At 37.5% G+C, this 15,234-nt stretch overlaps 1 protein-coding gene across 1 annotated transcript in view; it reads left to right on the top strand.

Annotated features, from left to right (window-relative positions):
- Positions 1-15,234, top strand: part of GUCY1A1 (guanylate cyclase 1 soluble subunit alpha 1) — a 70,353-nt gene that overhangs the window by 39,670 nt on the left and 15,449 nt on the right. Inside the window, exons 5-8 of the mRNA XM_032148576.2 lie at positions 1,792-1,850; positions 4,126-4,835; positions 6,666-7,151; positions 10,725-10,868. Of these exons, the coding sequence (XP_032004467.1) occupies positions 1,792-1,850; positions 4,126-4,835; positions 6,666-7,151; positions 10,725-10,868 (1,399 nt within the window). The remainder of the gene's footprint in view (positions 1-1,791; positions 1,851-4,125; positions 4,836-6,665; positions 7,152-10,724; positions 10,869-15,234) is intronic.

Below are 15,234 nucleotides of genomic sequence, written 5' to 3' on the forward strand. Positions count from 1 at the left end.
TCTCTTCTATGAATTGACAGACAAAAATCCAATATATCAACCAATAAACTGCCCTTGAAAGAAGGACTAGAGCTGCCCCCCTCCTCTTTTTTTTTCAGTGAATGAGTGTTAGTACAGCCATCATGTCCCTCAGGATTGGTTGCTCAGAGAGTTCTTGCTTAGTTTCTTTTTCTGGGATCTTTTGATCACATCACTAGATGTATGAAGTCATGCTGGTGTGTGTGTGTGTGTGTATTTGTATGAGGCACACATGTGTTTGCTGGTGCATGTGCAATGCTTACACCCACTTGTATTTTTTGAAGGTGAGGGTAGGAACTGTAGTTTGAATTGCACTATGTGCTGTTTGGACAAACTAGCTTTGCTCACGTGGCAAATTTTGTCATAATCACTCATCACTATCAGAAATCATCACAAACAATTAGGCAAACATGAATCAACAAGTTGTGCAGTTAAAACGGCAAAAAAATTTTATCAGTAAAAAAGCATGCTATTATGGTCTCAATTTCTATGCTGTAAAACAAGTGCAGTAATTGAATGAAGAATAGGTTTCTTTCATTACTAATTTTTTATACAAAATCAAGGATTAAAGTTTAATATAATGATATCTGAGAGATAAATAGAGCCTTAAACTAAGAAGCAAAAGATTCTATATATTTGCTTTAGGAAAATATATAATATTACTTAAAAGTGAATTCTATCCGTATGTAGGTTTTTCTTGGTTATCAGAATTACCATCCTCTTCTTGGTCATTTCATGTTTGAGGTTGCTAGCCAGGGAAGGTTCTCTTGAGTACAGAGGCTCCTTGACTTACAGTGGAGTTACGTCCAGATAAACCCATCATAACTTGAAAACACCCTAAGTCGAAAATGCATTTAGCACGCTTAACCTACTGAATAGCTTAGCCTTGCCTACCTTACATGTGCTCAGCAACTTAAAGTAGCATACAATTGGGCAAAATCATCTCGCAACACAGTGCACTGTAGAGTACCGGTTGTTTACCCTCACAATTTCATGTCCACATGAGAGCTGTGGCTCACTGCCACTACCCAGCATCACATGAGAGCATTGTACTCCATACCTGTAGCATGGGAGAAAATCAAAATTCAGACTTTGAAGTACAGTTTCCACTGAATGCTTACAGCTTTTGAACCAATATAAAGGTAAAAAAAAAAATGCTAAGTCTGAGACTGTCTGTATTAGTCTATGTAAAGCTCACTAAAGGTAAATATTTCTTATGAAGAATAACAAAACATTCTATGTCATGTATATTTTGGGGTTTTCCAACATTGTTCGGGATGGTACATGTCGTTGCTCCTTTCTCATAAAATTGATAGTCAAGATTTGCTTCTACAGAAAAGGGAATTTAAACTATTTTCTTTCGTTCTTTTTTTTTTTTTTTTTTTTTTGAGACAGTCTCACTCTGTTGCCCAGGCTAGAGTGCAGTGGTGGCCAATCTCGGCTCACTGCTACCTCTGCCCCCTGGGTCCTGGTTCAAGTAATTCTTCTGCCTCAGCCTCCCAAGTAGCTGGGATTATAGGCACATGCCACCATGCCCAGCTAATTTTTGTATTTTTAGCAGAGATGGGATTTCACCATGTTGGCCAGGCTGGTCTTGAACTCCTGACCTTGTGATCCACCCACCTCGGCCTCCCAAAGTGCTGGGATTACAGGCGTGAGCCACCATACCTGGGCTAATTTAAACTATTTTCTATCATTATTTCTTTATATTATAATCTGAACTTTTAGCATGTATTTATAAGTTTATAACTTAAAATATTGAAATATTTCCAGGAAATCTTTGGAAAGAGAAGACTTTGAAAAAATAATTGCAGAGCAAGCAGTTGCAGCAGGTAATAGAATTGTTTATGTAATTAGAAAGTATGTCGTATACCTGTAGAACTCACATTTTCTCCAAAAATATTCATATTTATTTGTTGGTGACTCCCAGTATGAAGTGTTCAATATTAGGTATTCTGTTAATGTAAAGAGTAACTCTTTTTGATACTATATTTTTTGTTTGACCTAAAGCATTTTCTCTGTTTATGTTTACTTGCTGAGGAGTAGATAAGGCTAGATGGGAAGCTGACTCACAGACATTCACAGGTTTTGATCTTGAACCTAACTAAGTGTTCCTCATTTATGCATGAAAAATTCTACTCAACAAGGTAAAATAAAGAACGCTTTTAAAGGTTAGGAACAGTCATGGGAAAAAAAGTTAACAGTGTTCTCACATTAATCATTAGTTTGAGAGAAAAAATTGATGTGTGACTGTATTGCTGTCCTTTCCAAAGTTTCAGTACGTGAACCACAAGGTTGCATCTTTCTAAAAGTATAAGATATTGATAATGATAATAATAATAATAATAATGACTAATGTATATTGAGCCCCTCCTAGGAGCAAGGCCCTATTCTGAACATAAGCCCCACAACAGTGCTATGAAGAGGGCACTATTCTTTTTCCCATGTTACAGATAAGAAAAAATGTGGTACTCAGAGTTTAAAGATTAAAGGAGATTATAGAAAGGGAAGATCATACAGAGCACCCTTGACATAACTAACTTCATCTTTAAAAAAGACTCCATTTTGTATTTTGTAGGGTATTTTGCCAATAAAAATAACGTTTTATTTAATAAACAAAATTTAAAAAATGAAAACTACATACAACCAGATGAAAACACAAACACACTTTTCCACTATCAGGTCTCACCAGAGGACTCTGTAACTATAAAAAATTAAACCTTCAACAACTCAAAACAGTTGTCCTAACTGACACCTTCTTACATTCACTCGTGATAAAAAACTAGACATATGCCACCAAAGCCTCTGCCACCTCAAAGAGTCTTTCTTATAAGACCAACAGACGGCCTGACCCAAACCAAGACTCCTTTTGTCTTCTTCACCATACCCACCCTCATTTGTTAATTCTTTCTCCTATCTCTTTTTCCTTTTGATGTCAAATGTTACTTTGTTACAAAATATTTAACCTATAACATTTATATTTTCTATATTAATTAAGCATACTATTATGTATCATTTACAATACTGACTTGTGGAGTGACTTGAGCCTGTGTGCTTGTAGCTCTAAGAAACAAGTAAACAGAAAGTACTAAAAAAAACTGCCTCTTGGCAAGTCACGGTGGTTCGATCCTGTAATCCCAGCATTTTAGGAGGCCAAGGTGGGCAGATCACCTGAGGTCAGGAGTTCAAGACCAGCCTGGCCAACATGGCAAAAACCCGTCTCTACTAAAAATACAAATACTAGTCAGGCATGGCCGTGTGCGCCTGTAGTCCCAGCTGCTCTGGAGGCTGAGTTATGAGAATCACCTGAACCTGGGAGACGGAGCTTGCAGTGAGCAGAGATCGCACCACTGCATTCCAGCCTGGGCGACAGAGCGAGACTCTGTCTCAAAGAAGAAAAAAAAAATTGCCTCCTTAAAAAGTTCATGTAACTCATGGCTTTTATGATTTAAAAAAATATTAATAAAAGCCTAACATTGTAAAAAGACACAGACATACAGAGGCTTATTTCTAACCTTATAGCACTCATGAAAATGCTATAGAAAGTAAATTATATATTTCAGGCAGATATTCATTCAGCTAACACTAAACAACAAGAATGCTATTTTATTCAGGAAAAAAAATGCTTTGTAATCATTTCTAGACAAAACTGAGTTTCATGCCAGTAATTTTAAATTAACTTCCGTGTCTGACCCTTTTGCTGCTGGAAACCCTCATAGAGGAAGATCCTCTTCACGAGGATGGATTGCTTTTGTTGTTAACAGAAAGATTAGAGGACTTTTGCCAAAATGTACTTAATACTGGAATTCAAATTGTTCTTTTATAGTTAGGTTTCAGGGAGATAAAAAGTTGTGTATTATACTCAACTGGTCATTCTTTTTTAATGAACTAGTTTGGGATTTTTCTTCAGTTACTAGAATTGTAGAAGCTAACCTAGGTAGATAATTTGGATATAGGGGTTGGAGCTGTTATTTTGGTTGGAAATGTTATTAGCAGATATAAAGGGAGCTAAATCAGCAAATAACACAAGTTGAAAATAGGAATAATGGCACAGCTTTACCAAGGTGGCATATTTGATATGGCAGAACGTGTGTTATGTGATTTCAGGAGTTCCAGTGGAGGTTATCAAAGAATCTCTTGGTGAAGAACTTTTTAAAATATGTTACGAGGAAGATGAAAACATCCTTGGGGTGGTTGGAGGCACCCTTAAAGATTTTTTAAACAGCTTCAGTACCCTTCTGAAACAGAGCAGCCATTGCCAAGAAGCAGGAAAAAGGGGCAGGCTTGAGGACGCCTCCATTCTATGCCTGGATAAGGAGGATGATTTTCTACATGTTTACTACTTCTTCCCTAAGAAAACCACCTCCTTGATTCTTCCCGGCATCATAAAGGCAGCTGCTCGCGTATTATATGAAACGGAAGTGGAAGTGTCGTTAATGCCTCCATGCTTCCATAATGATTGCAGCGAGTTTGTGAATCAGCCCTATTTGTTGTACTCCGTTCACGTGAAAAGCACCAAGCCATCCCTGTCCCCCAGCAAACCCCAGTCCTCGCTGGTGATTCCCACATCGCTCTTCTGCAAGACATTTCCATTCCATTTCATGTTTGACAAAGATATGACAATTCTGCAATTTGGCAATGGCATCAGAAGGCTGATGAACAGGAGAGACTTTCAAGGAAAGCCTAATTTTGAAGAATACTTTGAAATTCTGACTCCAAAAATCAACCAGACATTTAGCGGGATCATGACTATGTTGAATATGCAGTTTGTTGTACGAGTGAGGAGATGGGACAACTCTGTGAAGAAATCTTCGAGGGTAAGGAAAACATAATATTATCTTGAATATGAAAGCTATTTCACATTTAAGAGCAAGAAACAAAAGGGTAAAAATATATGCATCACTTCAAATGTTTTGATAAAACATATTTAAAACAATGGTAAAAGAATTGTAAAGCTGTAGTAAACTTAACACAAAATTCTTTCTGCATTTGTTTGCTTACTTGATTAATTACTCCAAAAATATTTATTGAATGCAGTCTGCCTTTTAGTATCTTTATGGAATGTTTTATAATGAAATTTGATAAAGGTTTATATAAAAATATGTTTTTCAATTGCCAAATAGCTGACTTAGGTTGAATAATAAGAGGTATTGTTTTACAACAAACAAAAGTCACTTGTTTCTTGTAGGAGGCAACTAAATGGACTTGTAATCAACATTTAATAGACATGAAAAAAACAAATAATTTATTTAATTAATTGTTAGCAAATGTGGAGGTTAAAACATATTCTGTCATCTCATGGTAGAGAACTTTGGTAATTATTTAGTCTCAGGGAAGAAAGTTTGCTAACTCATAGTTGATAATACAAGCAAAGCTAAGAGAGAGGTTTCACACATGTATAAGTTTAGCAGAAGCACCATTTGTTCCCCAAAAGGAAAACAGCTTTATTATTGTTTTTCTATCTAAAAAATAATAAAATATATTGAGATGTTTAAAAAATGAGTAATATTGAAAGGTGTTTATTGTAGCAAAAAAATGAAAAAACTACTTTTATATATTTTTGTTTAAAACAAAAAAATGCTATTTTATAACTTCTTTTATCACAAAACAATATATTTTGTGCATCCTCCCATGTCATTAGATATAGGTCTATTTGGCTTTCTTGGAGTCTTAGTGGTATCCCATTATATGGTTGTGCTCTACTTTTATTTATTTAGACGGCGTCTTGCTCTGTTGCCCAGGCTGGAGTGCAGTGTCGTGTTCTCAGCTCACTCTAACCTCCAACTCCGGGGTTCAAGCAATTCTCTGTGCCTCAGCATGCTGAGTAGCTGGGATTATAGGCATGCACCACCACACCCGGCTAATTTTTGTGTTTTTTAGTACAGACGAAGTTTCGCCATATTGGCCAGGCTGGTCTTGAACTCCTGTCCTCAGGTGATCTGCCCGCCTGGGTCTCCCAAGCTCTACTTTATTTAACCAGTACCCAATTGAAGGATATTTGGGTTGCTTTTGGCTTTTTGCCGCAAGAACACACATGCACATCTTTGTCCACACATATGGAAGTAAACCTTCTTGTGGTCCAGGATGATCACTTGAAGCCCCATCTCTCTCACGACAGAAAAAAAATTAGGATAAAAATCTTACCTTTAGAGACTTTTTCACTTCCATACCTGCCAGATGGAGCAAGTACTTATGGGAGAAGTGGGGAAGAGAAGAGAAACATGCTAAAAGAGAAGGAAGCCAAAAAAATAGAACAAAGAAAAAAGTAAAAGGGAGGGAGGGAAGAAGGAAGAAAGGAAGGACACATTTTCATGAGTACCATATTATACAAAAAATAGAACTTCAGATTAATCAAGTGAGACTATTAACAAGAATATAGTAGCAGAAGCATCAGCCTTGAAGCAAGAGCGTTTTGCATTTTTCATTGTAAATCTTGATTTCTGTGTAGAGTATACTCTAAGATACTCTTCAAACGTCCACATGCATTTTAGAACTCATAGAAAATTGGAACTATAAGAAAGCAAATTGTTCCTTTTCAGCAGGTTTAAACACAAAGGGATTATTACTGTATCTACTTCCCCTTCTTTTGTCTCAGAAAGATGTTGGAAACTTGAATAAACCACAATTGGTTATCCTTTCCTTCATAGGTTATGGACCTCAAAGGCCAAATGATCTACATTGTTGAATCCAGTGCAATCTTGTTTTTGGGGTCACCCTGTGTGGACAGATTAGAAGATTTTACAGGACGAGGGCTCTACCTCTCAGACATCCCAATTCACAATGCACTGAGGGATGTGGTCTTAATAGGGGAACAAGCCCGAGCTCAAGATGGCCTGAAGAAGAGGCTGGGGAAGCTGAAGGCCACCCTTGAGCAAGCCCACCAAGCCCTGGAGGAGGAGAAGAAAAAGACAGTAGATCTTCTGTGCTCCATATTTCCCTGTGAGGTTGCTCAGCAGCTGTGGCAAGGGCAAGTTGTGCAAGCCAAGAAGTTCAGTAATGTCACCATGCTCTTCTCAGACATCGTTGGGTTCACTGCCATCTGCTCCCAGTGCTCACCGCTGCAGGTCATCACCATGCTCAATGCACTCTACACTCGCTTCGACCAGCAGTGTGGAGAGCTGGATGTCTACAAGGTAGGGGTGGACCAGGGCAATGATTGTTTTACCAGCAAACTCACCAGGGAACAAGCACTGTGCCTAGGACCTGAATTATAATCCAACTGAAAGGCCACCTCTGTAGGGTCTTGTAAGCCCAGTCCTGGGAGCAGGTATGGTGCATTCATTATGTGGGTGTTTTCCAGCCAGAAATAGCTCTGGATCTGCCCAGAAACAGAGATAGTTGTTCTGGGAGGACTGCCACACTGTCTTCTCAAAGAATGAGCAGAGAATGGAGGGAGGATAGGGTGCTCAAAGAATGGAGGATGGGGTGTAGGACCTGTGAATAGGAGAAGTTTAATAGTCAGTGAACCTGTCACTTCACTGTGGAAACTGAGTTGAATTATTAAGTGTGAGATAATTCAAAGTATGGCTTATACAAGGAAACATTATCCTTTGTATCTGTAAGAGTAAAGACACATGAGGATTATAAAAATTGCCTTCAAATAGATTAATTCAATATAGAGTTAACATGATACTTTTCATGGCCAGTTAACAGAAATCAAAATCACCTACTTAAGGCATTTTTGCAGCTTGGCCAAGGGCAGAGACATTTGAAAAAGAAAGACCTGTCTTCAAATCTTGTTCTCTGCCTTACTTTCTTTGTAAACTGACCAAGTTAAAAAACCTTTCTCATCACTTCTAAGACAGAGAAAATAATGTTCACTTACAGAGTTTATACGCATGAATAACACACATTATGTCCCATAATCTTCATGAACAGGATTGTTATAAAGATTATGTTAGATAATACATGATATTCATCAGGCATACAGGATGAGCCAGGCATCATTGTAGGCACTGGGGATACAGCAGGGACCGTCCCTGATACCTATTTTTTTAAACGTAACTACCATTAGTAAGAGAGCTAATGAAGAGATTTCAAGTTCTGCCTGCTTCTTTAGAATTAAAAGTTTTTACTGATTTAAATTACTTTGCTTTCTTTTAGACATTGGCACTAAGAATAAAGCATACTTCTCGTTTGTATGGCTTGAATCATCTTCTTAACTTGCCACATAACAATCTCACATTTCAGAGCTGAACCCAACAGGAAATAAATAAATTATTGAGGAAGAAACAAATATTATTCATGATAATACATAAGCTCTTCTCTTGTTTTGTTCTAGATGCTAGAAGTAAAACCTTACTTTTAAAAATTCCTAACAGGAAATTCCAAACAGAGCCATGATTCCCGTGGGGAAAAAGAGGTCCATGTATAATTACAGAAAAAATAATTGGCTTCAGTTAGGTTAAGTTTGATGGCCTCTTGTGGAATTTACTGTATTTATTTGCAGATATTTTCTATCTTGAGACTGTCTCCTCTCCTAGAATTGTGAGAAGGAAGTCTTTCTTCCTTGCAAACTGCTGTAATTGCTAACAGAAGTAGCCCTCTTCTACTTTTGGTTATTTCTATCAAGGATATAGGGTATAGTTTTTAAATATCCTAACAAGCATTTTGAAACTGCTCCTCACTGTAAGTTATAAGGACAACAGCCACAGAGTTCCCTGATTAATCTAACTAGAGTTGTAGCTAGATAGTAAATTACCTTCTATGCCAGTCCTCATTTCTACTTTTTTTTCACTTCTGATTTTGCTTGAGATTACTTGGAGATAGCTGAAAATAAATATAGAAGGGTTTCAGATACACAAAATGTATAATCATAGCCTACCCTATGAGTGCAAATGGCTTTGAAAGAATAGTCAACCTTATTTATTCCGAGACTGGACTATACTAGCGCTTTATTTAATTTTATTTTATCTCTGTCTTTCTGGGGTTTTTGGCCATTTTTCTGTTTCTCTCCGTGTTCATTTACCCATTGTTTCAGCAAATATGTACTGGTTATCCAGCATTTGCCAGCATGGGTGGGCAATGGCTACAGAGCTAGAGGGTACAATCCCTGTGAGGAAAGTTCACATATGGAGAGGGAGAAGAGGGCAGAATGGACCAATGCCAGATTTCCATATGACATGACGAAGGGATGCAACATGCACAAGGGGCTGCAAAAGCAGATATGGTAGGCCCCTAACATCAGGTAGGGGTGGGGGTAGGACTTCTTCTAATTAGCATATTTATTGAGCACCTGTGATGGCCATCATGATGAGCACTTCTTATGTACTCATTGCTGAGAAAAAGCTTATGGGTGGCATTGCCACCTGGTTCATTCATTACTGGGCACAGGTAATGTAGGAGTCAATAAACTAGACAAACTCAAAGGGCTTACATATGATTAGGGGGAAGAAAGACAATAAACAAATGAGCAAATTTATAGTATTTCAGTTAGTATAATAATGTGAAAGAAAAGTAAAGTAGGTTAAGGGGAAGAAGAAAGGCAGTGGGTAAGGGGTGATTGCTGTTTCTTAGAGGGGGGTAGGAATCAGCTTTTCTAATAAGGTGAGGTTTTAGCAGGGACTGAAGGAAAGGAGGGACAACCAAGTGGTTATCTGCAGAGAGATTGCTCCAGGAGAAAGGAATAGCAAGTGGGAGCATGTCTGATGTGCTTAAGGGATAATGGAAGGCAGTGACATTGGAACTAAGTGAGCAATATGGAGAATAAGAAGATAAAGTCAGAGATTAGGAGAAAGACAAGTCAGGAAGAAATCTGGAGCCATAATAAGGATATCAGCATTTACTCTGAGTAGGGAATTTCTGAAGATTTGCACCTCCTTTCTTGTTTCCTTTCTCACCCTCATCCTTTCACATTTGAGGCTTTGCGTAAGAATAATAGGGTCTTATAATTACAACAAACATTTGGAGAAGAAGAAGAATGCAGCTCTTAGAATTAGGGGGTTATTTGTGGACTAAAATTAACTATCTGCTTTCTGCAGCCAGCATCACAGACAGATAAAAATTGCCTGTAACAAAAACAATAATGATGATGATAATGATAAGGTTAATACTTAGAGTTTTGATAATAGCCTGATTTCCAGTGGTCTTTCAAACACCACCATTGTTTTTACCTGCTGGTTCAACGTCTTGGTTTCTATAATTGTGATTAGTATCCAGTAGACATGTAATTGCTGTGAGGACCCCAAAAGTCCTTTAGAAAAACCATTTCTCTTTACTCTTATGACTATTAATATCTTGGTTTTACATTGCACAATTTTACTACATTCATATGACATTTATTGGGTAGTGACTTGAGGCAAAATACTATTTTATGATGAGGAGGATATAAAATGAGTAAATGATCCCAACATCTTTAAACAATTTATTATAATTCAAAAATACACGGTTTCTACAAAAACTATCTTATGTGGTGAAAAAAAAGGGATGAAATGATATGATGAGTCCGTGGCAAATCTGGGAGTAGAAGCCAACTGTTATTGTGTTCATAGGACTGTGCTGCCTCTCAGTGCAGTGCCTCAATGTAATTGGTCTAAACCTTGTGCATTTCCTGAGACAGCCATTTCTGGGCGTATCTGATTAACCCTGATCCTCCAAAAGGCCTGAGCAATGAGATTTCTGCTATATGACTTAATTTCTTCTATCCAATGTAGGCTGTGATTCTTCCTGAGCGTTTATTTATAGTATGGAAAATATATTATGTCTAGGTGGAGACCATTGGCGATGCCTATTGTGTAGCTGGGGGATTACACAAAGAGAGTGATACTCATGCTGTTCAGATAGCGCTGATGGCCCTGAAGATGATGGAGCTCTCTGATGAAGTTATGTCTCCCCATGGAGAACCTATCAAGGTAAGACAGATGATATATAGTCCAGGAGATGTCACAAGAGCAAATGCGTATTAGTTGATTACCAAAACCGTGGTGTATCATTTGGGGGTTAGTTGAGAGAGAGAGAGAAAGCAAAATCTATATAGAGAGCACAATCTTCTCTAACTTGTTTACATCGGAAGAAATTTATTATAGGATATTAAATGGCTTACAGAATCATTGAGAGGACAGAAGAACCCATCTATAAGTTGGGCTTTCAAAAAACGTCTCCCACAGTATGGGTATTTTCTATTGTCCAAGTAAAATGGCTCCTAAAGGCAAACTTCAGAACAACTGCATTTTCAAAAATCTGGAAGCTGATTCCAAAACTATCCTACCAAAGCCACAGTCAGGAAACTGCCATGTTCAGAAAGCTGCTGCCTCTCCAAAACCACGTCTACTGTATAATCAGCAAGATGGCAATCCTGCATCATGACTTACAAAATGAGTAACGGGAAAATGGACTCTCTACTAAGCATGCTATAGAAAGCACAAAGGCTTCCACAATTGTGCTTGAGTTATAGTGGAGATTGTGCCTGCCAAATCCCATGCAACTGTGCATCTGATTTACCAAGCCTAACACATTTAGAAGCTGCAAGTTAGTTTAGAAAATGTAGTTTTAGTTTTCCAATCCCTGGAGGAGAGGATATTACATTTGAATGGATGTTGACTGTTAATTCACCAATATTTTCCAAGGCACATGACATTTCAAAATTTCTAGATGAGCCAGATTCCAGAATAATATCTCAGCACACATGGAGAAATAAAGTTAATTTCTAGATGAGCCAGATTCCAGAATAATATCTCAGCACACATGGAGAAATAAAGTTAATTTCTAGATGAGCCAGATTCCAGACTAATATCTCACCACACATGAGGAAATAAAGTTAACATGGCAGGCATTGGTTTAACAGATAGAATATAAGCAGATTACCTTTGTTTGTCTCACACTGAATCTGCCCCTTAATTTTTATAGGACAGTCCACAGTTGACTACGTTCAGAAATAAGCCTTTGAGGTATTGTAAAATCTTATCTGGTATGCTATAAAACATATAGAGAAGAAAGAAGAAATTTAAAAACAAAACTATATTTAGAGGTTTATCCTTAACTCTCTTTAACCTTAATAGAAGCCATAGGTTTAAGCCTTCGTAACTATTTTCTAAGTCTATTGTCATCCCATTTATATGTTTCTGTGCAACATACTTTTCTAAATTTAATGGTATAAAATCACAAACTTTTATTATGCATGGATTCTGTGCATCAAAAATTTGGATAAGGCATAGCAGGAATACCTCGTCTGTGCTCTACAATCTATGGGACCTCAGCTGGGAATACTGAAATGGGTGAGGGTGCCTGGAATATCTGGGATTGCAACGATTGGAGCTGGAGGATTCATTCCAAGACTGCTGCTTCACTTACATGTCAGATTCCTTGGTGGGGATGGCTGAAAGATTGGGTTCAGCTGGGATTGTTAGTGTTACATGTGATGCGCTAATATGTATTTTTTATGAGGTGGTTCTTGTCCCACTGAACAAGACTGGTGGAAGCTGCATGACTTAGTCTTGGAAGACACACAGCAACACTTCCACTGTACTCTATCAGCCAGAGCAATCATAAGTCTGCCCAGAGGAGAGAGGGCTCAGAGCCCATGAATCCATAGAAGGAGTGTAAAATAATTTGCAAGTATGTTTTAAAAGCATCACAATACCAGACTTTTTCAGATTTAGTTTCAATAATTGCATTTTTTTAGAGGAGGACTATATATTTCTTTCTCTTTCTGATTTGTTTGAGGGGGCTTGTAGCATCAACGTAAATGTTAAAAATATCTAGACTATTAACCTTTTAAGTGATTTTCACACAGATGCATTTTATAATTAAGATGTGTATGTTTGGGGTGGGGGAATTTATGGCATTTTTGTTATTCGTAGAAATGTATTTTTAGATTTTTGTAAGATGGAGGAATTATTTATAGCTAGTTTCAAATATAGTTACCTGGGTAATGATAGGTTAGTTTAAAAGACCTATAAAGGGAGTCATTAATCATACCTTTTTATTTGTACTAACCTGCAGTCCTGGGAAATATCTGATGTCCTTAAGAGATACCTGTGAAACATCACAGAGGCAGAGTGGAGAGTATTTTTAGTAGGGAAACTTTAACATGTATCAAAAAGGAGCATATTGTGACTTAAACATCGTCTCATTTAATCCTTACAATAACACTTTAAAGAGGAATCTACAATTCACTTGCAGACAGGAGCAGTCAAGTCTCCTATGTGTCAGTATTTTGTGTCATGTCCATGTGGCTTCAAAGCCCAGGCTTTTTCTGCTTCTTGCCCTGCTACCTCTTGGTATAGAATTGAAGTGAAAGAATAGAAAATATTTTCTTTTTTTATTTTTCAAACACTATGGTTTCCTCTAGCACGTCACATGTGCAAATCATTCATCTATTCACTTATTCCTATTGATTTCCTCACTAACATCCATCCAGTCAGGCTTAGAAAGCAGCAGGTGGGTTGGTGACAGAGACCAGTGGGCTGAGTGTAACCGTGAAAGTCAGTAGGTGACAAGTGAACACGGAATCAAACTTTTAGTACCCCTCCTTTCATAAGCCTAGAAGCTTATGATGAGAAATGGGCTATGCCACAAGTGATCCCAAGTAGAAGATGCCCTTAGTAGATTCCCATTCAAACTTTTCCTGGGAGCCAGAATTCTGCCTTTGCCTTTCACTATTTCACACAGAAGTCTGTTACCAGCGAAAAGAGATATGCTCGGGGCACGATGTGTGTCTTAAACACGTTGTGTTTTAAATCTTGCTGATGAATTTGAAAAGCTCTGTAAGAAAATGTTAGGGTTGAGAGTTTCAAAACTGGAGAAGGGGAAGAAGGCAGCACAGCGTGTAAGGACTAGGAGGGACACTTGCCTTGTCTGCACGGCTTCGGTTTTTACGAGCAGAATATATTTACATTTTAATCATGAAATAAGATAAAAATGCTATGGTAAATTTAACATATAATAAGCTGGAGTAACTAAGTATAGGAAGAAAAACTGGTTTAACCAGAAGAGTGCTCACAGAAAGCAAAAGTTTCTCAATCTAAATATGCTAAAGTCGTAGTCAATATTTATGGGCAGAAGAGCCTTATTCTATCTCTCTCTCTCTCTGTCACTTGTTATAGGTGTAAATTAGTATTCTCCTAAAAGAGACAAAGTCAGATATATAACAGACATTTAAGTTTTTCTTGTTGAAGTAAAACTTTGATGAAGAAAGGTCTTTAAAAATAATCAAACCCCTGCATTTTATAGGTGAAAAAATCATCAGAGGGAAGTAAAGAGACTTAAGGAAGCCAGACTACTAGTTACTAGTAGAGTTTGTTAGAATACAAAGTTCCTGATTCACAATCTAGTGCTTTTGTTTGAAAATTTTGAAGAATTCATATGACATCTTAAAAGTAAATGAGTCTGGAAAGTTTCTAGCAGATATCTGAAATTAGTTATTAAAACTAGACATAACTGAATTCTTCTGATTTCTAAATTATATCTAAGTTACTGAGTTCTTGGTCTTCATTCAAAAGGCATACATCTAATACAACTTTTTAAAATGGTTGAGTAAACATAGAGTTTGAAAATAATGAACATGGTGTCATCATTGTCATTTAAAATATCCCCACTTTAGCTTGTTTTGTAGTAGCAGTTATTTAAGTATTTGTGAATCCTTTAAGATCATCAAGTAATCAGACCTTTGAAGATTCCATTGTTAAATATCCTGCTTTGGCTAGGCAAGGTGACTTATATTTGTAATCCTAGCACTTTGGGAGGTTGAGGCAGGAGGATCACTTGAGCCCAAGAGTTTGAGAATCAACTGGGCAACATAGCAAGGCCCTGTCTCTACAAAAAAATTAAAACTTAACCAGGTGTGGTGGTGCATGCCTGTAGTTCCAGCTACTCAGGAGGCTGAGATGGGAGGATCATTTGGGCCCAGGGGTTTGAGGTTACAGTGAACTATGATGGTGCCGCTGCACTACAGCCTGAGTGACAGAGCAAGACTTTGTCTCTAAAAAATAAATAAAATAAAACATTCTGTCTCAGTGGCTTTCCAAATCACTGGAGACTTCCAGAATTCCTAAAATTTTGCCACAACACATCCCAGTCTACCTCTTATATCTGGGCGTGGCACAAATCTGATCTTTCATCAGTCTGGATTTTTAGTTTCATGTATACAGACATTGTCATCGGACTCAAGTAACTTCCACTTTCTGCTTCCTCTGTCATTTTCTGCTTAAGTATTACAATTTCATTTCCTCAGTTGTAAGTCATTAGAACAGTGGGATAGTGTTTGGTGTAAAGCTATTT

This window comes from Hylobates moloch, unplaced genomic scaffold (genome assembly GCF_009828535.3).
Source record: "Hylobates moloch isolate HMO894 unplaced genomic scaffold, HMol_V3 SCAFFOLD_3, whole genome shotgun sequence".
Taxonomy (NCBI): domain Eukaryota; kingdom Metazoa; phylum Chordata; class Mammalia; order Primates; family Hylobatidae; genus Hylobates; species Hylobates moloch.